General features: G+C 44.1%; 1 protein-coding gene across 2 annotated transcripts; it reads left to right on the plus strand.

Moving 5' to 3' along the window:
* The first annotated feature begins 11,618 nt into the window (after positions 1-11,618).
* LOC103113769 (nucleoside diphosphate kinase B-like) lies at positions 11,619-12,754 on the plus strand. 2 transcript variants are annotated; one of them, XM_007523342.3, is made up of 2 exons: positions 11,625-11,852; positions 11,966-11,986. In XM_007523342.3, exons 1-2 carry the CDS (start codon positions 11,625-11,627, stop codon positions 11,984-11,986), a joined length of 249 nt encoding a protein of 82 aa, XP_007523404.2. The 2 variants fall into 2 exon arrangements, with proteins under 2 accessions (XP_007523403.2, XP_007523404.2); XM_007523341.3 differs by having other exon boundaries at positions 11,619-12,754.
* The last annotated feature ends 15,061 nt before the right edge of the window (positions 12,755-27,815 follow it).

A 27,815-nucleotide genomic window follows, 5' to 3' on the forward strand; every position in this document is an offset into this window, starting at 1 on the left:
GGTTCTTTCTCTCTCTCCACCTATATTTCTCACTAATAAATAAAATATGTAGAAAAATAACCCCTCCTACTTTAAAAAAGAAAGGAAAGGAAAGTAGGGCCATAAAAAGGACAAATATAAACAAATATAGACAGATAGTTATAGGAATAATAGTTAACCCATATCTGCAACCTTGGGAGAACTACTGTAGCTTTCAATGAAGGGGGTGGGGATACAGAACTCTGGTGGTGGGAACTGTGTGGAATTATACCCCTGTTATCTTATAACTTTGTAAATCAAATACTAAGTCACTAACAGTAATAATAATAATGAAACTTGCCTGGATATAAGATAAGCAGGTCACAGACCATAAGCTATCCCCACCCTCCTCAAGTTTCTGATGCAGCCAGAATGGAGCCTTTAATGTCTTGAGCTTAGCAAACCCTCTGGGGTACTCCTGCTGCCTGGCAAGGTCTAGGAATGGTGACTCATGCACTGCCGAGTTAGTCTGTCCAGGTTGTTTGGGGAATGAGGTTATGGGTTCTTTTGGTGTCCTGCACACAGCATGGGGGACTTACTGAATACCTCAGCATTCCCTTTGAGAACCCATGTAAGACATTGCTTTAATGTCTTCCTCTGGGGATATCTGTGCTTCTTTTTTTTTTTTTTCTTCAATGACACGGTGACTCTTAGAACTGATGGTATTCTATTCTTTACTCTGGTATATGCAAAGCTAAATTCACTGCTCCATTTTGCAGAGATTTTATGTAGCAACCTAGATTCATCTTATTTTTCTACCATTGTTTTTCAGTTACTTGCTATAAAACCTCTTTCTTTCCTTCTCCCCTCCATCCCTCACTGCCTGTGTCCCTTCTTTTCTCTCTCCCTTCCTTCTCTCCCTTCTTCCTTTTCTCTTCCTTGTCCTCCTCCTCCTTCTTTTTATGGAACCAGGTCTCATTCATGTATGATTTCATTGCTCTAAGCCATTTTTTTTTCGTCCAAGTAGAGAAACAAAGAGTGAAATAGAGGAAGAGGCAGCACAGCACCAAGCTTCCTCCATTGTTTTGGTATCTTTCATGTGTTGCTAGATTTGAACTCAGGCTGTGTCTGTGGTGAGTGAGCTCTCTCTACCCAGTGAGCTCTCCCTGGCCCTCACAAATCTTGCTAAGGGGGATGATGGACCTTGATAACTTATTTGGAGGTTCTAGAAGGGGGGTGTAGCCACTTGTGTACCTTCTACCGAAGACCTGCCCATCCTTATTTGAGGAAGGTTGTCCCCTCCCACTGAGTGCATAGCTTTGGGAGGGATGCTCATGGAACAGTGAATGAGGAAAGGGACACCGCCTATCCAGCCAGATTAGCAGAATCAACTCTGACCATCAATGGGGTGATAGATGTCGCAGCCTGATCGCCCTCACATTCTATGATAGACATAAATAAAAATAATTTTAGGGAAATAATTTCACAGAATCATTCTCAGAATTTCAGCTCATAGCAACTAGTGTTGCTCTTTGAGAAGGAAGTCTGGCTGCCTTGAGAGAGCCCTTGATGCTCTTAGGCCACGGGGCACAGAGAGGCAGATGGAGAGGGGACTGTGGCATCCTGGTGCAGGCTGAGCTGTGTGGGTGGTGCTGTGCAGGTGGTTGGAGTCAACTTCAGCATGGTAGAGCTCACGCTGGTCTAGAAACAGTGTTCTTAGTACCTTAGACACTGAGCAATAGGGAGTTTATTTCTTTAGGTCTTAAAAGCTCTTGTTGCTTCAGAATCACAAATAAAGTGCCTACATTCCTGAGAAACGGACAAGCCTGGGTGTCTCAGCTGCTTCCAGGGGACTCTCCAGAAGGGCTGGGGAGCAACATTCCTGGGGTCATGAGTGCACCATGACCATGATCTGAAGAGTCCATGGTCTGAAGGGTCAAGGTGGTAAGGGTTTATCTGTGCCTGGGGTGGAGGAAGCCATTACACTGACTCTTCCCTGAGACTCTAGGTCCACAGTGGGTTTCCTTTTAGTTTAGGACTGCCACAAAGGAGGAAGGAAAGAGAGATGGGGAAACAGAGGCCTACCTATCAGCTTTGCCAAAGGTTAAAGCAGCAGAATCCTACTGGTGCAGCCTCTTTGGAAGACAGTATGGACAGTCTTAAACAAATAAAAGTGGAATTACCTTCTGACCCAGCAATACCACTCAGGCATTTATCCAGTGGTCACTGAAAACACTAATTAGAAGGGACATATACACTCCTATATTCATAGCTACATTATTCATAATAGCTGAAGAGTGGAAACAACCTAGATGCTCATCAATAGCTGGTTGGCTAAAGAAGTTATGGGATATATATTCCCTGGAATACTACTGTGCAATCAAAAAAGATGATATTCTATCCTTTGAGACAATCTGGCTGGAACTGGAAATGATGACTCTTAGTTAAATAAGAGATGAAAGACAACTACTGGATAGTTTCACTCAGAGATCTGATACACATGAACTTGAAAAAAAAAAAAAGCAACAGAACCAAGGGTGGGATACACAACTTTGGTGGTAGGTGTGGTGTTGAAACTATATATTATAATCTTATAGTATACTATTAATAATAATTAATAATAATAATAAAGCAGAGTCCTGAGATACTTCTCTGTACCCTTGAGAATGGTTGTATCTGCTAGGCTTTGATTTATTTTTCTTTCTTTCTTTTTTAAATATTTATTTAATTTATTTATTCCCTTTTGTTGCCCTTGTTGTTTTATTGTTGTAGTTATTATTGTTGTCGTTGTTGTTGGATAGAACAGAAAGAAATGGAGAGAGGAGGGGGAAGACAGAGAGAGGGAGAGAAAGATAGATACCTGCAGACCTGCTTTACCGCTTGTAAAGCGACTCCCCTGCAGGTGGGGAGCCGGGGCTTGAACAGGGATCCTTACACCGGTCCTTGTGCTTTGTGCCACCTGCGCTTAACCCGCTGCGCTACAGCCTGACTCCCCTTTCTTTCTTTTTTAAAATATTTATTTATTTATTTTCCCTTTTTTTGCCCTTGTTGTTTTTATTGTTGTAGTTATTGATGTCATCATTGTTGGATAGGACAGAGAGAAATGGAGAGAGGAGGGGAAGACAGAGGAGGAGGAGAGAAAGATAGACACCTGCAGACCTGCTTCACCACATGTGAAGGGACTCCCCTGCAGGTGGGGATCTGGGGGCTCAAACCGGGATCCTTAGCCGGTCCTTGTGCTCCACGCCATGTGTGCTTAACCTGCTGCCCACCCGACTCCTGATTTATTTTTCTTTTTTAAAATATATATTTATTTATTATTGGGTAGTGGCGGTCAGAAATTGAGAGGGGTGGGGGAAATAGGGAGACAGACAGAGAGAGACACTTGCAGCTCTGCTTCACTGCTTGTGAAGCTCTTTCACTCTGTAGGTAGAGACCAGAGGCTCGAACCTGGGTCCCTGTGCAGTGTAATGTGTGTGCTTAACCAGGTGCAGCACTGCCTGTCCCTAGGCTTTGATTTCTTTTTTTTAATATTTATTTTATTTATTCCCTTTTGTTGCCCTTGTTGTTTTATTGTTGTAGTTATTATTGTTGTTGTTGTTGGGTAGAACAGAGAGAAATGGAGAGAGGAGGGGAAAACAGAGAGGGGGAGAGAAAGATAGACACCTGCAGACCCGCTTGTGGTGAAGCAACTCCCCTGCAGGTGGGGAGCCAGGGCTCGAACCGGGATCCTTACAACAGTTCTTGCGCTTTACACCACCTGCGCTTAACCTGCTGCGCTACAGCCCGACTCCCTAGGCTTTGATTTCTACTCCATCCTCCCTGGAGGTAGAGAGAGCAGAGTGCTCAGCTGAAGCTCTCTCTCCACCTGTGAAGCTACATGCAGAGGCCCCTGAAGACAAGATGATGAACTAGGAAGACATGGTCAAAGCCTGAGGTCAGAAGTGGTAACCCAGGTTGAAGAGATAGCCCACAGGGTATGATGCATGTCTTGCCCCACACACAGCCCAGGTTCGAGCCCCAGCACTATATGCCAAGTGCTTTGGCATCAGAGGAAGTTCTCCCCTCAACCTCTCTCTCACTTTATCTGATTGAAGACACAGCCCTGAGTGGTGAAATTGTGCATGAATGAGGGGCTCTGGCTCTGCAAAATAAAGAAGTAATAACAACTCCTTCTCCGTGACCCCCATTCTAATTCCAGGCCTTATCTCTCTGACCTCTTGGCTCAAAGTGAGGCTCAAGCCTTGTGGTCTCAGGATCCCTCGCAGCACTCAGTGCTAGCCTAGCCCTTCAGGAGACCATGTGTGAGCGCGTGTGTCTGAAGGTGAGTGTGAGCCCCGGTGGGCAGCAGAGGCCTGCTGACATCTTATTACATGGAGACACATCTGTTTTTTGCAGAATAGCCCCAGTATCAAATGTTTTACTGCAGGGAACCTGTTTTAAACTTTTTTTTTATAAGATGGAAATGAGATGGAGAAATCAAGGTAACCACATTTTCAGTGTTTATGGAAGATAATGGTTTACCCACAGGTCTTTCATCAAATGAAGGATAGTAGAAAAAAGTTTTGAGAGTGCCCTTTGTCTCCACGTGTACAGTGAAAACTCAGAGTCTCACTTCATATGGCGTGGGGGCCCCTGGGGCAGCTGGAAATGTTTAGCAATGGGTCTAAGGTACTTACTCAGCAGTCCCATCACTAGCTTGTCAGCCATGGCTGTTGGAGGCAGGACCTGGCTCAGATGCAAGTCCCAGGTTATGACGGCTGACCAGCCCCCCAAGTACAGAAGGTGACAGGCACAAGGCTTCTGCTGGAAGAAGAAGCCTCTTGCCTGACTCATAGTTGGGAAGGTGTGAATTTGTAGAGATGAGATGACCAGGCTGGTTTGACCCTTTGTTCCTGGTGTCAGAGCACCCCAAGATGCTGGCTGGAGCAAGAAGGCTTTTCTTCCTCTGCCCTGTGAAAACAGGAGGGCAGGGATTTAAACCTCTTGCCGAAAGGGGCAGTGAAAAACGGTGTCTGTTTAGCTGTCTTGTCACACAGAGCTTTGGTGAAAACCCCATGCTGCCCTTAGTCCCACTCAGGAGTCACTATGAGTGAGTAAATTGAAGTGTTTTCTCTGTGGCTACCTGGTGAAGAGTCTGGAAAACAACTTTCTTGTCCATTTCAGGGGTTTTACTCCTGGAGATTGCTGTTTCATCTCACTTTCTCTACACAAAGCAATTCCCATGTTAGAAAGAAGCCAGTGGGGGGGGGGTGGGCAAAGGGGTGTCCAAAACCTTCTGATAGAGTTCTGAAGTTCTCTGGATACAAGGACAGGGAAAGGTTATGTCTCCATAGAGGGGTTTGGAGAGGAAAGCATGGTCTCCCTCCATGGTGCCCCCCCCCAACCCCTCTGCTAAGCTAGGTCTTAGGCTGGCTGTTCCTCTTTGCAGCCCAAATAACGTTTCCATTTTAGAGCAATTTCTCATCTTGCAGCCCCATTGCAGGGACTTATCTCTCTCACCATCAGCCTCTGTGTCCCCTGAAGCACATAAAGTGTAGGATGGAGTGAGGGATCAAGTTGAATTATGTGACCTGCGTTCACAGCAGGGGCCCTCCGGACATCCGATCCAGTGTCTGAGCTCAGTTACCAGGCGGCTGGCTGATTAGACTTTCCTGAAAGGGGAGCAGTTGCTCAGGGAGAGGATGTCGGGAGGAGGGAGAGGCTGAGGGTTGTGAGTTCCCCAGTCATGGGTGTGCTTTGAGTCTCTATGGCCTCCTCCCCTTTTAAGCCCCTGAACAGCTCTGGGGGGCTTGATGGAGGAATGGAATGAGAGGGAGCCCAGTGAGCTAGGCTTAGGGCTGTGGGGTAACTTCCTCTCCACCAGCTTTAACCCAGGCCACATTCATCTTGCTGAGTTAGCAGGAACCAAAATACAAAAGGGTTTTTCAAGCAGAGCAGTGAAAGCAGAGGTGTTTCCTAGGCTTACAGTCCTCATCGGCTATCAAGCTATCAACTGGAAGATTCTGTTGATTCTGAGCTCAGTCTTTACCAGAGCTGCCATGGCCCAGAGTTGTTTGGGAGAGCTATTCACAGAGTAGTCTTTTTTTAAAAAAAAACAATCCGTTTCTTTTAATATTTGCATATTATTTATTTATTTTGCATGGAAGTAGACAGAAATTAAAGTGGGAGGAGGGGATAGAGGAAGAGTGAAAGGGAGACACCTGCAGCACTGCTTCACCACTTGTAAAGCTTCTCCCCCACCCCCACAGGCAAGGACCAGGGACTTGAACCAGGGTCCTTGTGCATTGTAATATATCCACCCTACCAAATGTGCTACTACCTGTACCCATATTTTGTTTCTCTGAGGCACAGGATGCAGGAACATTTGCAATACCCTGAGGTATCACTCTGAACAGAGTCCTTTCCAAAAGTTCTTGCAGTCTGAGCCTAGATTCTGGGAATCTTGGGTTGTGTTAGGCTGACATGGAAGAGCTCAAGGAACTCAGAGCATCTGAAACTAGGTGTTAGAACAAATCCACAACTTAGATCAGGCCCAGGACAGGATCTTAGTAAATATTTACTGAGTGCACAGCTTGCTAGGAATCAAGAGACCTCGATTCCAGTCCTGATCCCATCATTTGCTACTTGTTTTTCAGTGACATGAGGGACATCTGAACTTCAGTTTCCTCTTTTGTGAAGGAGCCTGTAAACACCAGTCCTGCATATCTCTGAGGATGGCTTTCAGTTCAAATCAGGAGTAGATGTGAAGGTGTATTCTGCCTTTCAAGGTCTTCAAATAGGCACCCACAACACCACATTCTTCTTGTTCTCAGATACACTATTTAAATTTATATCATATTATATTACATTACATTATGTTATATTATATTAATCAGGTACAGAGAAAAAGACCAGAGCATTACTCAGCTCTGGCTTATGGTGGTAGCTTGGGATTGAACCTAGGACCTCAGAGCCTCAGGCATAGAGGTCTTTTGCATAACTATGATGCTGTCTCCCCAGCTCTCAGGTGCTCCTTTTAATAACTAAACATGGACCTTATTCACATGAAGACACCTAGTCCTTCTCTGCCTGGTTTTATTTCAGCCAGGAGGCTGGAGAAGTAAACTACTCTTTCAGTTTTCTCTAATGGTGTGATGTAGGGTGGGCTTTCATTAGCTTTTCCATGGTTTTTTGAAGTGTGTGTGTGTAATGTGTATGTAATATGTTTGCTCTGTGTGCATAGTGTGTGATGTGTGTGTGATATGGTTCCAGATGAGATGTAGTCTCATTCAAGGAGATCCATTGGGGTTCAAGATTTTGGTTCCTCTCAAAATTTGTCTTTCTCACTCAAAGACCAGCACAGCTGGTCTCCTAAACAGCATTTGCCTCCTACCAGCTCAGTTCAGTGCCATGTCCCCTGGGTTCAGTGTCGCCCTTGTCAGTAATCACTGTATAATGATAATTCATTCTGTTTTGGAGCTTTCTACTTAGAAGCTAATTCTCATTCATAAAATTGTCATCACTGTCGTAGTTGCCATGCTAATTATGTCTCATACCACACAGATGACAAACCAAGAAGGAAATGACATTGATGAGGGAGGACTATAATGTATAAAGGCTCTTGAAAGTCAAGAAAAGATGTATCCCCAAAGGAAATGTGGATGAAGGACAAAAATGAACACTTTGCAAAAGGAGAAATGCGTAAGTCTCATTACTTCTCTTCTTGGGTCAGTTCCCATTGTCTGGATGAGGAAACAGGCCAGGGAGGCTAAGTAACTTAAGTGCACAACCAGGGATCCTGAGTAAGAAAACATGGCAAATGGGCTCGAAATTGAGGCAGAGTCTAGTCCCACTTTACAGCTGAGAGGGTTGACATTCTGTCTAGGTAACCTTTACTATTTAAAGGTATGAGTGTCCACTTTTGACACCCACTTACCCAGCTGGCATACTGATTGAAGACGTGGAACTTGGGGACTAGCATCAAGGGTTGGGGAGGTGCATGTCTCTCCTACAGTTGCCCAGCTGCTGAATGTTGAAGGCAGACCTTGATCTATTCCACTGCAGGCAGAGCTGATGTTTTCTGGATTGTGCTGTGAGACCCTGATCTTTGCTGACTTTGACCTCCTGCTGCACCCCAATAAGGGCGAGGGGGGGCTGGTGAAGAAGTACAGCTTGATTTTTGTGGCCCACCGAACTGTGGTGGATACCTAATCTGGGGAGATCTCTTATTCCTTACACAAAAATCAACATGTAAATGCAGAAACCTAATAGCCAGCCAGAGACAAGGTCTCCAATAAACCTAATAAGGCTTAATTGTTTCTATTTGTAATCTGAAATAACCTGGTGGGGTTGCTGGGGCTGGGGCCCCATCTTTAGTTAATATATGTTTGCTACCAGCTGCAGAGGGAGCCTTCCTGTCTGTATTGCTAATATGATCTAGCCTTTGGTTTCCAGTATCATCTCTTTGGAATTTATGTCTTAGATCCTGAGCAAATGAATATAATCCCCTGGCAGGAATGGCGTTTCAGAGTCCTGGCATCAGGCTTAGGGCTTCTGGGTTTCATGTGAGGAATGCCAGATGCTGTCACGTCAGCCTTTGCTTTCTCCATGTTAGCATCTCCACACTAGAAATCACCTTCCATTCATCCCATGTCCATTAGGGTCTGGGTTTAACTCTGCGAGCCTTGGGGTGCTCTCACTGGTAGGAAGGAAGGAGACTGCTTGTTCCTGAGGGCCGTCATTGAAAGACTCTCCTAAGACAGAAACGGCAGAGCAATTTTCTAAATATCTCAGCATAACTAGAAAGAATTGGGGTGGCGTCATTGCCCACCTTCCAAAGCTTTGCTGAGCAGAATAAATAACAGCTGTCAGAATGAATCTGTGCTATACTCACACCTTATACTAAACAGAAGACAGAATAATTACTGGGCATCCTAGGAAAACTAGACTAGGTTGCATCCACTGAAAGCCACTGGTCTATGAGCAGAGGCATCCCCTGCAACTGGGAGGAAATTATCTCAGTCCAGCTGTAACACATCAGGATCTACTGGGTACCACTACCAACTTCTGGGAAGCTTTGATAGCGGTACACAGAATGGCATTGCTACATGCCATTGAATAAGTTTCATTCATTCACTTTTAATTCACCCCATGAACATTACTGGTGTGCTAAGTGTTTTGTGCTGGGATGGATCTGAGAGACAAGAGTAGCTATATAATATCCCAGGCCTATTGGCAGATGGTGGGATGGAGTGATACAGACATATAAGCCAGTGACTGCCACTAGCTAGCTAAGTGACCTTGAGGGAGTAACATGGACTCTCTGAACTTCATTTTAATTATCTGTCAAATGAGACTAAAAAGCATGTACCCCATGAGCCTGTTGTGAAGAGGAAAAGAGATCAGATTTATCAAATAACCTAACTCAATAATCAGCTGCTTACTGAGAGTGAAACACTTGATCCACGTGCAAGACTGGTCCAGGACTAAGAGATTATTATACCCCATCTCTTACTCTATGTCTTGTCAGTTGATACTTTGCTGCAGATTCCCCCAAAGAAATCTTCAAACTGTTTCATAGAATGGTGGGGGCTGGTGGGGGGTGTAGAAAGAAGGAGGGATGGAAGAGGGATAGGGAGTTAATGCTTAAAGTAGGGATTGCCTTTTTCTATTAAAATTTTTTAAAATTTATTTTCCCTTTTGTTGCCCTTGTTGTTTTATTGTTGTTGTAGTTATTATTGTTGTTGTTGATGTCGTCATTGTTGGATAGGACAGAGAGAAATGGAGAGAGAAGGGGAAGACAGAGAGGGGGAGAGAAAGATAGACACCTGCAGGCCTGCTTCACTGCCTGTGAAGCCACTTCCCTGCAGATGGGGAGCCGGGGTCCGAGATCCTTACACCGGTCCTTGCGTTTCATGCCACGCGCGCTTAACCTGCTGTGCTACCGCCTGGCCCCCTCTTATTATTTTTTTTCTAAAGAACATTCTAGGGAAAGTAAACACAACTGCTACTTGGAGGCTACTAGCCCAAGCCTTCTGACTTAGCGGAAGCATAGGGATTCTATACTTTTTCCAGTGATTTGGATGTAGTGTATGTCTGAGTAACACAGCTCTGGTTGTCAGTTAGATGGTGGTGGTGGGGATTTCTCATCTCTGCCCTACAGATATGGGTCACAAAACTCAATAACTGTGTGGGGGTGCTGACCCCACCTCTTGCCACAGCTGAGCATCTGTGGCTGGGCATCTGGCTCAAACCTGGACTATCAGAATTCTTTATCCCCAAAGTCTGAAATAATAACCAAGAGATTCTACCCTTGACTAGACATCTGAACAATGGAGAGCTACATAGTTAAGACCAGTCAATAAGGAGACTTTTGTCTTCTATGTAGCTTGAACAGAAACACAAAAATAAAATGATTGGGAGAGGAAGAAAGGGAATCCCTGGAGTTCTTCTCCTGACAGTGTTCCATGCTCTGACACCAGTCCCTTCCATGTTCTAAGCTGTTCTTGTCTTCGGATTCTGTGAGGCCTTGCACCTGTGCATTTAAGTGTGTGTCATCTGGTTTCTGTTTCTTGCAACTAAGACAGTTCTCCTTAATAAAGGAATGAGAACCTACTTATTTTAGTACAAAACTAACAAGGCCTGAGGGGCAGGAGTTTGAGCCACGTGCTTAGAAATTTAATTAAGTTCATAGTATTACGTCTCTTATCTCTCTTCAACTGGTTTTTAGCATGGAGTAGTCTCTACCTTGAACTTGAAACTCTGAAGAGCAATTGTGTGTTCTATCAACTTCACTCAGTCTGCAACCTGAAGTGATGATGATGACATCTTACATTAGGACAATGCCTTTGAGCTTACAAAGCTATTCTAAGTACCCCACTGTTTGTTTTCCTTTGTGTATCTCCCGTGTTCAAAGCATTGTGCTATGTGCTATTTAAAGTTGTCTGTTAATTCACAAAAGACTACCTTTGGAAATATTACCAGCAGTATATTCTACCCATGAGGATAATACTAACAAAGAAAATGAGGTTTACTCTAAGATGTTTTATCAATTGTCTGGAGGAAGAAAATATGGATGATGAGGTGGAGGGATACCCTAGGTGGGTTACATGTTGAAAATCTCCAAGAACAGAAATTACATGATCGAGACATATACTTGTCTGTGGGAGAGAATAAAGCTCTGGCTCTCTCCCACCACAAGCCTGACTCCTCCTTCTCCTGCTCTTCTCCCCTAACACTTCTGTTTCTTAGTGGTGAAATCTTGTGAAGGCCATTGTTTCTGCAGTCACCAGTTTATACTGCTGTTGTTCCAGTTGGATTTCCTGTTCTTTTAAGGCTGCTTTTTCATCTATCAAAATGAGGTTGATAACACTCTATTATGTATTATCCATGGAAAAACCCAGAAGCAATAGGATATATATCAAGAATGAGAGAGTGGTGGGGGGGGCGGAGAGAGAAAGAGAGAATTTAAGAAATTTATTCAAGTGATAGTGTAGCTAACTACCTGTCCAAAATCTTCAGGGCTGACTACCTTGGCTGGAGACCCACAGGAAAGTTGTAGTCTGCTGGCAGAATTCCTTCTTGTCAGGGAAGGTCTGTTGTATAGTGAGTAGGCTCAGCTGGGGTGGTCTCTCCCGGTCTCCTCAGAGCACAGCCGCAGCCCAGCTCCACCAGCTCCTAGGACCATGGCCAACATGGAGCTTACATTCATCGCCATCAAGCTGGACAACGTGCAGCATGGCCTGGTGGGCGAGATCATCAAGCTCTTGAAGCAGAAGGACTTCTACCTCGTGGCCATGAAGTTCCTTCAGGCCTCTGAGGAACTCCTGAAGCAGGACTACATTGACCTGAAAGACCCTCCATTCTTCCCTGGGCTTGTTAAGTACATGAACTCTGGGCCAGTGGTGGCTATGGTCTGGGAGGGGCAGAATGTAGTGAAGACAGGGAGAGTGATGCATGGGGAAACCAATCCAGCCGATTCTATGCCAGGCACCATTCAAGGGGACGTCTACATTCAGGTTGGCAGGAACATCATTCATGGCAGTGATTCAGTAAAAAGTGCTGAGAAGGAAATCAGCCTATTGTTTAAGCCTGAAGAACTGGTTACCTACAAGTCCTGTGCTTTTGACGGGATTTATGAATAAGAGGTAGACAAAGTCCACTTTGACACCACTTGATGATTTATGGACATTGTTTATCAGTAAAGCCTTTGGAAACTAGAAAAAGAAATGGTTGAGAACTACCCCGTTATGGTAGACAGCTTACTTTGCACGAGTTCTATTGATTGAAATATTGAAGTTCATCTAAGAAACATCTCTACAGGAACATCCAGAATAAAACTTGACAGAATGATTTGAGCAATATGGCCCAGTTGAAATATTAACTAACCATTACAGCTGGTCTCATAAGACTAGCTTGAAGATGTAGCAGGAAGCAAGAGAAGTGTTTTGTAGGGTGGGGGAGATAGCATAATGGTTATGCAAACAGACTCTCATGTCTGTGCTTTCATAACCTCAGGTTCAATCCCCCACACCACCACAAGCCAGAGCTGAGCAGTGCTCTGGTAAAAAGAAAAAAGAAGAAAAAAAAAGAAAAAAAAAAGTGTTTTGTAAACATACTGCTTAGGGAGAGGCGGGCAGTATGAACTCCACACCCTACACCCTCCCCACCTTCAGACAACTGGCACCCAGAGGGTTAAGAAGCCCCTGCCTCCAACCCCAGCTCTTCCACCTGCTGTCTGAACTGTCACTGCCCCCGCCCTGACCCTCAGGTGAGGAGGGACTGCGGAGGGACCTGAGGTTGCCTGACACCGGATACTTCCTTCCTGCCTGGATTAGAGTCATATTGTCAATATCATGTCAATGTTTACTAAATTAACAAATGGACTTCAAGTTAAACACTGGGTGATTTGTGAGATGGATTTTTAAAAAAAATAAATGTGACTAGGCTCAGGGGCTCACTCACAGGTGATGGGATGTTTGCCTTTTTGGACTCCTGGCCTTTAACATCTTGTCACTTTAAATTGCTTTTCATGGCAAATCTCTTCCCTGCTATTCCTCTGCCTCTGCAGAGAGCCTGGAGGCAAGTGTTTCTGTGCGCAGCTGGAACCTAGCTTTGCTGAGGAGCAAACTTCTTTCTTCTGGGCCCAACAGAGACAAATCTCCTCTGGCCAGTGGTTCCAGAATAGAGAATAAATTGTGTTGAAACACTTCACTCCCCACAGGGAATTTCTACCAACAGAGTAGCACTAGTTGAGCAAGGCTCCTATGCCAGTCAGGACAATCTGCTAGTCAGTGGGAAAGAAATCCGAGGTTTCTTTGTGAGTGGCATCACTCAAGGTCTGGGCTGGGTGTTCCTGTTGCATCTGGCTATTGGGATCATGTCCACACAAAGCCACCAGAGATGTAACTGCATCTTCTCCTAGAGTTGAGAGGCTGTCTCCCTGAATCTAATCTCCTATGCCTAAGGTTTGCACTAACTTCAGTGCTGCTCACGATAGCCCTCCCTTTGCTCCAGGGAGCCAGACTGTTTGGAGAAGCAGCCCAGCAGGTAGACAAAGTGATGAATGTCTTTTGTCAATTTTCATACTAAGCTTCATTTCGTAGCCTATTAGTTTTTAAATGCTATTTATTTTGGAAAGATGTTAAAAGGAGAGAAAGAAGTGGGTTTCAACACCTCCACTGTGTGCTGCTCTACAGTTGTCTCTGCAAGGCAGCATAGCAGCTTTCTGAGAAGTGAAAGACTTAGGTCAATTATTTTTCTTTCCTTGGCTTACTGGACTGCAAAGAGCTGGTTTAACTGAATTGACCAGTTGTTTGATGAATCAATCAATCAGCAAATATTTGTTCTGTGAGGCCTGTGAGCAAAGCACTCACTGATTAAATTGTTTGATGAAATAGAACAAATAGACCCGTCTTTTCTGCCCCTTGTAGACACAGTCTAGCTGTGTGCAGCTAATTACCCCACCACCTCTAATTACAGAGACACACTCAAACTGAGCTCTTTGCCTTGAACCAAAAGTTAATCCTGGAAATCTGGTAATGTAATTACTATGCTTGTTTCAACAAGTGAGGGAGTAAGGGAGGGAAGGGGGGGAGAGAAAGAGAGAGAGAGGAGGAAAATATGAATATACCTCTTTTATACAGCTTCACAATGAGGCAGGCTTACAAAAAGACTTTTATATTCAAGAGAAAATGAAAGTCTGTGATTGAGCATGATTTGGTGTTCAAGATTTGTCTTTGAAAAAGAGCAGGAACTAACTTTCCTAAGTGGCATTTAATGTATTCCTCCGGGTTTCACTTTTTCATTAACTTTGTTTTTAATCGATGTCACAACTCAAAACCTGGACTATATTTTTAAGGAGAAAAAACAAAACAAAAACAAAAACAAAAAAAATGAAGGCATTCAGGAAACATACAAAACAATCCTCCCCAAAATAAAACCTCTAAACCACAACAGTGAAAGAACATGCCTCTCTTCTAAACATCATCTTAGAATGAGGCAAACTGATCTGTCAGATATGCTTGTCATATCCACATACTTTATAATCCAATATGTTCAGGCAAGAATTTTGGCACGACCTACCAACAGCAATTCTGAACTTTTCTTGACACTTTAAAGAGCACGTAATATGTTGGGGGGGGGGGGTCAAGGCTTTAACCCTTTCATTCATCATCGTCTGAATCATTTGGAATAGGGCCAACACCAGGCACAGGTGTTGAGCAGTCTTGAGTTCTACAGTGACAATTCCTATACCCCCCCCCTTTCTCCCAAGCCTCACTTTCTCCCAGTGATGATCTCACTTGGAACATCATCCAGTCCCATTCCTTTTGCTAACTCACAACATTGCTTGGAACCATCCTGATGATCTAATTCAGTCCAGTGGTTTGCTGTCTTGGCTGCATGTTGGAATCACCTAGAATGCTTTTTAAAAATGATGAAAACTGATGGCCAGTCTCTTCAACACACTATTCAAACAGAAGTCCTGGGGATATGACCTGGCTTTTGAGGTCTTTTCTAAGTTCTTAAATGACTCTAATGTGATGACAGAGTTGAGAATCATAGTCAACTCCTAACTTCTCTCATTTTATAGATAAGGAAATAAAGATCCTATGACAGATGACTGTTGGTCTTAGGAGCAGGATGTCTATCATAGGTCAGCTTGTCTTTTGAGGTGAATGGCCAGTGGTGGGGATACCACTGAGAAAGAGAAAGCCTTCCCCTGGCCCTCAAGTAGTGCACAGTCTCAGAGGTCTGGTAGAACTAATGGGTGAAATAGCCACATGAGTGCTGTCTAAAAAGGCCCAGTCAAGAGCTGAGCTTCATAAAATTAAATGCCACATCAGGCTGTCATGTCCAGGAACAGATGCAAACAATACTGGCCAGAGTGCAGGGGAGTCAGGCAGTCAGGAAGACAAAGCAGAGGCTGGATGGAGGAGATCTGGCCAGTGAAAGGGAGGGTTTTTTGTTTTGTTTTATTTTTAGGTTTTTTTGTTTTTTTCCCTGGGGCAAGAACTTGGGTGACAACCTGGGAGTTGGAGTAAGTGATATCATGTGTTTTGGGGTCCTTTTCTGAGAGACCCTAGGACACAGGGGGGAAGCATGTTGGATATGAAGTAGAATTCAGGGCAGAGAGGCTGTGCTACCTACGGGGAAAATTCACAGTAGACAAGTTAAAAGGTGACAGACTACCCCATATAGAGAGATGCTGCTGAAGGTTAAAACTAAAAGGCAGAAGGGATGCAACATAAAGATAACTTTGCTGAGAACTCTGATTCAGTTGGCTAGTGTCTTAGTCTTGCCAGTAATACAATGTTTTGAAGACCTTCCCTGCATTATACTTGTAGCCAAGTGGTGCCAGGTCCTTTGGCAGTGCTGCCTTGCATTGTGCACTCTGGAGAGTCCTGCAGTGTATAGGGAGGAGGCAGATGACCTGGTAACTGTGGAGGTGAAAGCCGCACATCTTCACGGACAGGTGGCTAACCAGAGGCATTAAGTCAATGCTAAGACAAACCCCGGGTTCTCAGATATTCAACCTGTGTCCCCACTGCCATTTATAGTCATTGATGAACCATGAGAATGGTGAAGTCTTTCCTCCCTACCACACATCTTCTTAAGATTGCAAGATCTTGGGGGCTGGGCAGTAGCGCAGTGGGTTAAGCACACATAGCAAGAAGCACAAGGACCCACATAAAGATTTCACTTCAAGCCCCCGTCTCCCCACCTGCAGGGGGTCACTTCACAAGTGGTGAAACAGATCTGTAGGTATCTATCTTTCTCTTCCCCTCTCTGTCTTCCCCTCTTCTCTCAATTTCTCTCTGTTCTCTTCAATAACAAAAATAACAATAAGGGCAACAAAAATGGGAAAAATGGACTCCAGGAATAGTGGATTCGTAATGCAGGCACTGAGCCCCAGCAATAACCCTGGAGGCAAAAACAAACAAACAAAACAAAATTGCAAGATATTATGCTTGATCCCTCCCTTGTCTTCTTTTCTCTTGGGGCTTTTATGCACTTCTTTGACTCCTCTCTTAATCCAGTGGATCAATTGTATGTTTATTGTCCTTTGTATAAGGACAGACCCAGAGTCTTTCTCCTAGCTTACTGAGCCAAGGAATATCTTTAGGAGGAAGTATTTCGGTATTCGATATCTCTGTCCTTCACAGTGAATTGTCTAAGAGTTCCCCAGTCACCAAGTCTAATAGGAAGATGGCTTCCATTCACATCGCATTGGGTGTCACTTGATTGTTGCTTCCCATTTGCTTCCCAGGTGGGTGTGGCTACCAAGAAGCACATCCCTCTATGTGATTCAATTCTACCACAGCACTGTGTGCTTGGTGGCCTCAGGGGTCATTGTCCACCAACTTACTCCAATCCAAGCACTTTATCCAGGAAGACTTCTTGGATTCTGTTTTGCCTAACTTGATTTTAACATTAAAGCCAGCTCAAAATTCTAGACTACTCCAAAATAGTGGAGAGTAAAGTAAGAATGAGCTAATAATCTTGAATTCGCCTTTATAAGAGTTTATTTTTTCCATCTCTTTTTTAGAACGAAAAAGAAAAAAAAAGTAATTCTCTTCCTGTGTTGTTCTCTAGCCCTGGGTGTACACAGCTGGAAGTCCTTCAAAATCATTTAACCCAGCCCCTCCATTTTGCCATATCAGCTGGGTGTTAATCTTAGTCTCATTCCTTTGAAGTTGCAAGATCCTGGACACATCATTTAACCTCTTTGGGCAATGGTAATAACAATCTTTGTTTCACTGGATGGTAATTCTATTTAAAGAAGACAATTCTTATCTGGTGTTTACAATATAGCCTGGCATATAAATACAATTTTAATATTATTGCTAGAAACAAAGAACTTGAGACATGGGCATATTCTTTTTTTAAAATTTTTATTTATAGAAAGGAAACACTGACAAAACCATAGGATAAGAGGGGTACAACTCCACACAATTCCCACCACCAGAACTCTGTATCCCATCCCCTCTCCTGATAGCTTCCCTATTCTTTATCCCTCTGGGAATATGGACTCAGGGTCATTATGGTTTGCAGATGGTAGAAGGTCTGGCTTCTGTAATTGCTTGTCCGCTGAACATGGGCATTGGCAGGTTCATACTCCCAGCCTGCCTCTCTCCTTCCCTAGTGGGGTGGGGTTCTGGAGAAGGACACATTGCCCAGGGAAGTCTGGTTGGCATCATGTTAGCATCTGGAACCTGGTGGCTGAAAAAAGAGTTAACATATACAGCCAAACACATTGTTGACTAATCATGAACCTAAAGGCTGGACTAGTTCAGATGAAGAGTCAGGGGTCTCCATTTTGTAGATAGTTAATAGGCCTATTTTAGTTATATTACAAAGGACCAACATGGGCATATTCTATAGACTTGCCAGAAAAGTCATGTCACATATTTCTATGTCTTTATATGCAAAAATTTGTTATGACTTTTCTGACAATTGAATAACTTGTAATTCATCCTGTTAAGTGATTTTTTTTTATAGAGACAGAGAAATTAAGAGGGAAGGGGAAGGCAGAGGGAGAGAGGGAGAGGGCGAGATGCAACACTGCTCACTGCTGGGGAAGCTTCCCCCCTGAAAGTGGGGACCAAGGTCTTATTTTATTTTATTTTATTTTATTTTATTTTATTTTATTTTATTTTTTTAATCAGAGCACTGCTCGGTTCTGGCTTATGGTAGTGCAGGGGATTGAACCTGGGACTTTGGAACCTCAGGCATAAGTCTGCTTGCATAACCATTATGCTATCTATCCCCACCCCGGGGACTAAGGGCTTGAACCCAGGCCCTCACACACTATTGTGTCTATCAGGTGTATTCCACTACCTAGCCCCTAGTTATGTGATTCTTAAACTTTTCAGTAAAGTATTCCTAATGTCAGAGAAGAGTAGAAACATAAACCCAGGGAATCTAGGAGCTTAGTTCCATTCCATGAGTCACAAGCTTTGGACTAGCATGTTATCTTAAACAATGCGTGCAAACATTGCATTTTATGTCTTAATATATCTGTCTTTGCTTTGCTATAGGTAAAGGAGTTTCCCCTCAAACTCTTTGTAAAATGAATTCTTCTAAGTATACAGGATACTTATTCACAATATGGCAAGCATATCTAAGAGTTGATCTTGGCTTGAGAACATGACGGCTGGGTACAGAGCATCTTAAAGAGTTAGTGACTGTTTCTGCAGAGGGTGGGACTTCAGCTCTCTTACAGAACACAAGAGAGAGAGAGAGTTACAGATAAGCAGCATCTCCTCCCTGAGAGGAGGTGAGCCAGCCATGTGAGATGATGTTAACTTTGTCCCTGAAAGCTGGCAGCCTTTTGTTCTCTGAAGACCCAGGGGCCTCTCACTGTAACTCTCTGGGCTCCAGACTAGGAGCTCTGCTCCTGCCATGCCCTGGGGAGACCACAGTCTGAAAGATGTAGCATGACTTGGTGCCTGGAGGCTGGCTGTATGCTGAAACAGAGGCGAGACAGACTGTCAGCATGAGAACCATGCGGTGACAGCTTCCTTCACTTTCCAGACCTGTCAGCTCACTGGGGAACTGACAGGCCTCAACTAATAAGGTAAACAAAAGCTTTAGAGCATGGAGGAGGAATGCCGGAATTCTTTCTTTAATGTTTCCCTATTCATAACATGTCATGGAGTTAACGCCTGGCCTGGTGGAGGTAGCAGTTCCTGGCTTTAAAGATCTCCCAAGGGTGTTAAGGGGAGAAACCAGAAGCAGAGGAACTGAGCTCAGAGTCAGGACAGCTTCTCACCACTCTGCCAGGCTTCTGGCCGCTTTGTGAGAAGTCCACTGCTTGAAGGTGACTGTTTGATGAAATCCAGATTGCAGTCTTCTGGTCATGGTCATTGACCAGCTTTCTTTCTCTCTACTCCAGTGTTCCTCATTCTTACTGATCAGCTCTCCCATCCTGAAAGTTCAGTTCCTATATCTCTTTTGCCTTCTTAGTAGCCTAACATGGGTACATACTGGCAACTTTTCTGAATCATACTCCACCATCCAACCCCATCTTGGCTCTTTCTGCCTTCTGGGTTTCTTTTTTCTTCTCTTCTCTTCTCTTCTCTTCTCTTCTCTTCTCTTCTCTTCTCTTCTCTTCTCTCCTCTCCTCTCTTCTCTTCTTTTCTTTTTTTTTTATCAGTTTGTTTTATTTTATTTATTTACTTTCCATTTTGTTCCCCTTGTGTTTATTGTTGTAGTTATTATTGTTGTCGTTGTTAGATAGGACAGAGAGAAATAGAGAGAGGAGGGGAAGATAGAGAGGGGGAGAGAAAGATAGACACCTGCAGACCTGCTTCATCACCTATGAAGCGACTCCCCTGTAGGTGGGGAGCCGGGGGCTCGAACTGGGATCCTTACGTCGGTCTTTGGGCTTTGCACCACATGAGCTTAACCCGCTGCGCTACAGCCCAACTCCCCTAGGTTTCTTTTCTATCCATCCACTCACATCTCCCCTTACAAAGTAAAACTCCTTTGCAGAGTTAGGATGGCAGTAATACAGTATTCCTGTGCTATTGCTTAGAAAGACCTGTTAGCTTTTTAGGATAATAATTTAACAGTCATTTGTCTGGTGGTAATAACTGGAAATGGACTTTCCACTGTAGACCATTCGGACTTCCTCCAGGAGCAGGAGATCAGCTAGCTGATGGTGACCAGTTGGCTATGACTGTTTTCAGACTTATCCACTGTTTTGTCTGGAAGAAAGAAAAAAAAAAGTGGGGGGTGGGGTGGGTTTTGAGGAGAAATTAAGCTCACAGAGGGCTTTGGAGAAGGGATGACACTTTTCTCTGGAGCCATGCAGCTGCTCTTTTTTTCTTACACACTGAGGGAAAAATCTGAAATCAGCTCAGAGGGGCAATAATAATGATTTTTTTCACCATCACCAATAGGAACCCTTGAAATCTAGTACGGCTGGGCTCCATCTTTGTGCTCCCTATAAGTGTCAGCAGGCAAGGTTGAGTTATCTGGCTGTGGTGCACCTCCAGAACGACATTTCTCAGACAATTGGGGCATTCCCTGATAGACAGCAAAGCTTTAATCTCAACTATTGAGTATAGTCAGTTTTCAAAAATACATTATTTGTGCCTTACATTCAGTGGAATTGTTGCAGAGATGTTCTGTGTTCACTGAAAATGTACCGTCACTATTTCCAATGTCAGTTTTAAAGCCTTTTTGTTATTTTTTAGTTCTTTACATGCTACTTTATAATTACATTGCCTCAACTACCATGCATATATATTCATATTCATAATTTAGTGGGTGAAATGATAGAAAGACCCCAAATGGTAAAATAAATGATCATGTATTCATTCGGTGGGCTAACCTGTGCCTTTTTTTCTTTTCTTTTTTCTTTTTTTTGCCTCCAGGGTTATCGCTGGGGCTTGGTGCCTGCACTATGAATCCACTGCTCCTGGTGACCATTTTTTCGAGGTTTTTTTTTTTTTTTTTTTTTTTGGGATAGGACAGAGAGACATTGAGAGGGGAGGGCAAGATAGGGAGAGAGAAAAATAGACACCTGCAGGCCTGCTTCACCACTTGTGAAGCAACCCCTGCCCCCACTCCCACAGGTGGGAAGCCAGGGGCTTGAACTGGATGCTTTCAGGGGTCATTACACTTCGTACTATGTGCACTTAACCTGATGCACCACTGCCTGGCCCTCTCTAACTTGTGACTTTGAGAAATGATGTAGAAGAGTACTGGTATAGAAGTTGGAATATAGGAAAGAAATTGGTGTCGTATCATTGAGTGAGGCAGTAGGTTGCTGAACAGCATGTCCATTAGGACAGCATATGCCTGGAGTCCCAGTGGGCTCTGACTCCAGACAGTTTCAGATTTATGAATTAAAATGCCGAAGGTGCCTTAGGTAAAAGTGTTATGCATTCAGTTCAAGGAGGCAACATTAACTATTTATTTGCTCTATGTAGACACTGTTTCAGGAGCTGTCATATGTTATCTCCGCTAAATTTGATAATTACACTCCAAGGGTATCTGTGTTTAATAGATGAAGAAGCTAGAGCTCAGAGTTGTGTTGCTTGTTCTGGTTCACACAGTTGAAAGACAGAAAAGCTCAGACTTGAATGGAAATGTAACTGACCACAAAGTCCGCGTTCTTTCTATGACTCTGTACCAGTTACTGCTTACGTCTGTCATGCCACAAAGTGCACTATAAGCTTTGGTGGCATGTGGCACTAAGTGCATGTTGCTGGCCTGGTGTTCCTGTTCTTCTTGGTGGAGCTTACTCACAGGTCTGATCTAGGCTGGCCTTGTCTGTGGCTCCAGGGGTGACTTAGTTCTGCTTTACAGACCATCTGTCTTTCAGCAGGCTAGTCTGGGCATATTCTCATACAATGTGATAGGAGGAAGAAGTGCCAATCACACAGGCCCTTTAAGGCCTAGGCTGGCATCTGGCACATGATCATTTCTATTGGCCAAGGCAAGTCACATGACCTGGCTCAGCCTCAGCATGAGAACCATATTCCTCTTTTATAGAGGCACTGCAGAAGTGTGTGGCAAAGGTCATAGATACAGAGAAGGGTGAGAGTGGGGCCCATTAAAATAATGAGCCATGCACCACAAGCTTCCTTTGAACACTGACTAGTGTACTAAGGAAGGGCTTCATCTGGGTATTCACCTAAACTTTTTGACATTTTGGTATAGAATGTATGTGGATGGGGTGGGGACAGGATAGTGGGATAGGAGTCAGGGGTTAGGACAGGAGGAAGACAGTATCCTTGACAAATATGGAGGGGGGGAATTGTCTCTTAAGTACATTTGGGAAATGTTGAATAAATCAAAATGAAATGTATATATTACAGTATTTCCCAGCAGTGTCAGTACTTAACTGTACCCTGTGAGTACATCTGAAGGGAACATTACACATTTCCCAAACTGATTAGACTGTGAACCACTTTTAATTCTGTCTACCTATTACTATCTCTTGGAAAAAAAATGTTCAGGAGACTCCAGTTCTGGAAACATGAAACTAGATGATTCTTAGGATGATTTTCAATACCATGTTCTATTGCTCTATTGCTTTTTTTTTTTTAATTTATAAAATGGAAACACTGACAAGTCCATAGCATAAGAGGGGTCCAACTCCACACAATTCCCACCACCAGAACTCCATATCCCACTCTCTTCCCTGGTAGCTTTCCTATTCTTTTTTGCCTCCAAGGTTATTGCTGGGGCTCAGTGCCTGCACTATGAATCCAATGCTCTTGGAGGCCATTTTCCCCCTTTTTGTTGCCCTTGTTGTTTATCGTTGTTATTGGATAGGACAGAGAGAAATCGAGAGAGGAGGGGAAGACAGAGGGGGAGAGAAAGACACCTGCAGACCTGCTTCACTGCTTGGGAAGTGACCCCCCCCCCCCGTAGGTGGGAAACCGGGGGCTTGAACCTATTCCGGTCCTTCCACTTTGCGCCATGTGCACTTAACCCACTGTGCTACCGCCCGGCCCCATAGCTTTCCTATTCTTTAACCTTCTGGGAATATGGAACTAGGATCATTATGTGTGCATAAGGTAGAAGATCTGGCTTCTGTAATTGCTTCTCTAGTGAACATTGCCATTAAAAAAAAAAAAAACTGTCACCATTGTTATTGCTGCATGAGAAACCACTGTTCCTGGTACCATTTTATCCCTTTGCAGGAGGGGAATATATATATATATATATATATATATATATGGAGAGAGAGAGAGAGAGAGAGAGAGAGAGAGGGGAGGAGGAGGAGGAGGAGGAGGAGGAGGAGGAGGAGGAGGAGGACAGAGAGTGAGAGAGACACCTGAAGCACTTTATAACTTTACCAGTTATAAAGTCTCTTCCCCTGCAGGTGGGGAGCAGGGACTTGAACCTGGGTCCTCACACATGGTAACACATGTGCTCAACTGAGCGCACTGCCACTCAGCCCTTATGCCATTGTATAATATGGTGTGTTCTCTTCGAAGGTAAGGACTTTTCTGTATCTGTTTTTCCTATTTCAACACTAAATAGAGCCAGGTCCATGACCCAGAAAGAAAACAGAACTGTTTTCACAGCACTTTTTTGGCTGTCAGTGGGTAATGTGGCACCACTGTTAAGATTTCCCACTGCCAGGCTCTACCTTTCAGACTCATGAAGGACATGCATCTTCTGAAGAGTAAATGCATGAATTTTGTGAAAACTATCTGCTCCTCTGCTATTCTTTCTATTTCCCAGTGGGCATCACGCCAGCTCCACATGCTTAAGATTCCTATAAATCTTTCTGTCAGGTAACTGCTATTACATAAATGAAATTGCAGGAGGAAAAGTAGCTCAAGTGAAAGAACACCTGTCACACATTTTTGGAACATGTGCTTAAATACTATCAGTCATGTGAATTATAAGTGATGATTCCTTTTTATTTGGTAAGTGGGACCACAAAATTTCTACTTGTTGGTCTTTGTTAACCTCTCCCAAATCCCTCAATGTACATGAAAGTATCAACATATTAAAAAGAAAATGTTTGTAGATCTGATGTTCTCAGGTAGAGTGGTCTGATTTTTCTAACAGGGTTTTTTTTTTTTATTAAAAAAATTAATTAAATATATTATTGCTCTGGGACCATAATCTCTGGGGCTGCCAGTATTACCTTATTTATTTATCTACATAGACAAGAAATTTATTTATCTATTTATTTATCTATTTATCTATGTAGATAAATTTATTTATCTACATAGACAAGAAATCAAGAGGAAAGGGGGAGATAGAGAAGGAGAGAGACAGAGAGTCACCTGTAGCACTGCTCCAATACTTGCAAAGCTTTTCTCCTGCAGGTGGGAACCAGGGGCTCAAACCTGGGTCCTTGCATATTGTAACATGTGTGCTCAACCAGGTGTGCCACCACCTGTCCCCCTTTCTTCTATTTTATTTGACAGAACAGAGAGAAATTGGGAGGGGGAGATATGGAGGGAGAAAGAAAGGTAAATAACTGCAGACCTGCTTCACCGCTTGTGAAGCTTCCCCCCTGTAGGTGGGGAGCCTAGTCGGGGCTTGAACCCAGGTCTTTATGCATGGTAACGTGTGCCACATTAAGCTTTTCATTCATTCCCCTCTTCTCTGAGAGAAGTTTTACTGCTGCCACTGACTCAGCCTCAGCTGAGTGATGACTGAGCTCTGTTGCCCCAGGCTCTGCCTTTGGGAGGTCTGGTCACCCTGCCCACTGGATCAGGACTGAAGGGCATTGAAGGTTTTGTTTCCTCTTTTCTACTTGAGTGGCTGAAGGACTAGGTCCTTGGACTTCATTCCTATTCTTGTCCTCTTTGAAGCTGTATCCATTGATTTCAGACTTGGACCCTGACATAGTACTGGCCTCTTAACCTGTAGGGAGTTCTGGCAAAAAGGCTTGTTCCAAACTGCTCTAATTCACGGACTCATACTTTCTGCCATGACTTAAAGAAAATCATTGTAGTTTTTTAAGCAGGGCTAGAAATGATACATCATTCCTCCTTCCACTGATCTCTGTGTCTTAAGCACAATACTTATTGTTCTCGGATTCACTCACACTGTAGTGTGATGGTGTGTGTACTAGTACTCTTTGGAACTTTGTGTTTACTTATATAACACATTTTTCAGATGCTTATGTGTTATATATATATATACGAGACTGTGTTGTTGTTGTTAGACAGAAATTAATATGAACATGACAGCTTTTGCTCTTTGATTTCCCGCTTCTCTACCACTTTATCTTATGCAACAGTTAGGAAGCAATTCAGGTTCCTTTTCCTAACATTGGATTTCCTGACATTTACGTGTGTGTGTGTGTGTGTGTGTGAAAGAGAGAGAGAGAGAGAGACAGAGCCAGTCATGGAAGCCCAGGTAAAGCCAGCCATCTTGCCTGAAGTAACTTAACTCATTAGCAGAAGGTCTGTGAATAATCTCTAGCCAGGAACTCCACCCACTCTTTCATTCTTACCCCTTCCTCCCTCCCTCCCTCCCTTCCTTTCCTTCCCTCCCTCCCTTTCTTTCTCTCCTTCCTTCCACCTTTCCACCCTTCCTCTCTGTTTTGTTTTCTTTATTTTTTAGATAGAGGCAGAGAGGGAGGGAGGGAAGGAGGGAGGGAGGGAGGGAGAGAGAGAGAGAGGGAGAGAGAGAGAGAGAGAGAGAGAGAGATTGAAAAAGACCACAGCACTAATTTCTTTCAGTGTAGTAGTGGGGGCTGGACTCAAACTTGGCTCATGCACCCAGCAAAGCAGTGCACAGTCCAAGTGAGCTGTTTTCTCTCTTTTTTTAAATCTTCTTTTCCAAAGAGTTGGTGGCCTGTCTCTGTAGAAAGCTCCTTCCTGAGGTGGCCAAGTCACTGTTAACCAGAACATTTCCCAGAATTCCCTGAAGCAGAGGCTCTGTATTGATCACTGTGTAATGATTATTTCCCTTTGCCAAGTAGAATTCTCAAAAGCTGAGCAGGACTCTTTCTCCTGCATAAGAAAGTGTGAGTTGAAGAACCACAGTGGACAGAATTCTAATTAGTTCTCATCAGGGTTAACCCCAGCGGGAATTTCCTTCTCTGCCCTGCTCCCCTCAAGTTGTGACCTGAGTACAGTTCCCACAGGTGCACAGATCCCACTCTCCTGAATGAGGAAGAAGAGAAAAGTGATGAGAGCTGATATTCCTGCTCCCGAAAACAGGAAGCAGGCTGGCTAGATTGACTTGATACGGGGCTATCAAACTGCTGCTCTGCTCACACTGGGACTCTTATCGCTGCCAGTCATCAGCACTCTGGCAAGCTCATGAATAATGCATTTCCCAGTGATTTCCTTCCTTATTTGCTAGCTCCAGGCAATATTGATGTTACCAAAAGAACAAATAAAGTCTACCAGCTGAGCAGTGTTGTGGTAACATTTATTTTAAAAAGATTGAGAGACAGAGCACACATGTTTATCTCTACATGTGTGTGCTGGTGTCTGTTGTCCATGGATAATGACATTTGTTTAAGGGGACACTGTGGTTACTCAGCAATGTTTTCAAATCAAAGGTTGGTTCAGATTAGAGCTCCAAGTTACACTGAAACAGCTGTGGGGTGGTGGTGGACTAGAAAGACAAGGCAGACTGGATGGGGATGGTGGGGTGCACTGGGAGGAATGGGGTGCCCTGGGAGTGGTGGAGTTGCTCTGGTAGCAGGCAAACCTAAGCCACTGAGTTTGTAGTGAGGTCTCTTGGTTCTCAGTTGAGAGCTCTCTTTCTCTCTCTTCCTTTATACCATATTTCCCTTCTATCCCCTGAATGTTCTCTCTGGCATGGATGCAAATCTCTCCTAACTATACTAGTTTCCTCATCCGAGGACCCAGTGTGTTGCTGCTGACCAATTCTCCTGCAACTGGTCCTGGGACAATGTCACTCAGTAAATGAAACAGAGTCTTGAAACTGAGCTTGGACAAAGAAGAGTTCGAGTGGGGCTGGGGCTTCAGGAGTTCCAGTGGGTGGCTCTGTCTTGCTGAAGCTACCAGGACGAGCTATGTGCTGGTGAGTGGCTAGAATCTCACCTGCTCAAAGTCCCGTGCTGGAGCCTCTGTTTACAGAGCTAACAGGGAGAAGCACATACCTGGAATTGCTGTGCTGACAGCAAGCTTGCCACCCAGCCTTGTTCATCTACCTATTACCTCAGGTGAGTCAGAAGCACACATCCAATCTGATAGGCTGCTCTGGCCACCCACATAATTATATATGCTTTCAGGAAGTCCAAGGAGAGAACCCTCTTGGGGAAAATTTAATTTTCCCCCAAAACTCTTACTTGCTTCCTTGGCTCCCCTTAGCCCATAGCTCACCGTGCTGGTCTTTCCCTTCTAAAAGTTCAAGAGAGGCTCCAAGTGGACCTCACATGTACAAGACCTAGGTTAATCCCCCACTCCCCACCTGTAGTGGGGGATGAACCAGGTCTGCAAGTGTCTCTTTTTCCCCCTATCTACCTCCCCCTCCCCTCTCAATTTCTCTCTGTGCTATCAAATAAAAGAAGGAAGAGGAGGAAGGAGAAGACTCTAAAGAGAAAGTCCAACAAGAACAGTCACTGGCTTAATGTTAAAAGGAGATTGAGAGGGAGTGAGAGGGCCTCCTCCAGCATCCTCCATCATGCCTGTCTCTCCCAAGTGTTAAGGGTGGGTAGTGGTATAGAAGGAGAGGCCAGGGGGAGTTGGGCGGTAGCACAGCTGGTTAAGTGCAGCAAAACGCAGGTGGCGCAAAGCACGACTGGTGTAAGGATCCCGGTTTGAGTCACCTGCACGGGAGTCGCTTCACAATCGGTGAAGCAGGTCTGCAGGTATCTATCTTTCTCTCCCCCTCTCTGTCTTCCCCTCCTCTCTCCATTTCTCTCTGTCCTATCCAACAACGATGACAACAATAATAACTACAAC

This window comes from Erinaceus europaeus, chromosome 3, assembly GCF_950295315.1.
Source record: "Erinaceus europaeus chromosome 3, mEriEur2.1, whole genome shotgun sequence".
NCBI lineage: Eukaryota > Metazoa > Chordata > Mammalia > Eulipotyphla > Erinaceidae > Erinaceus > Erinaceus europaeus.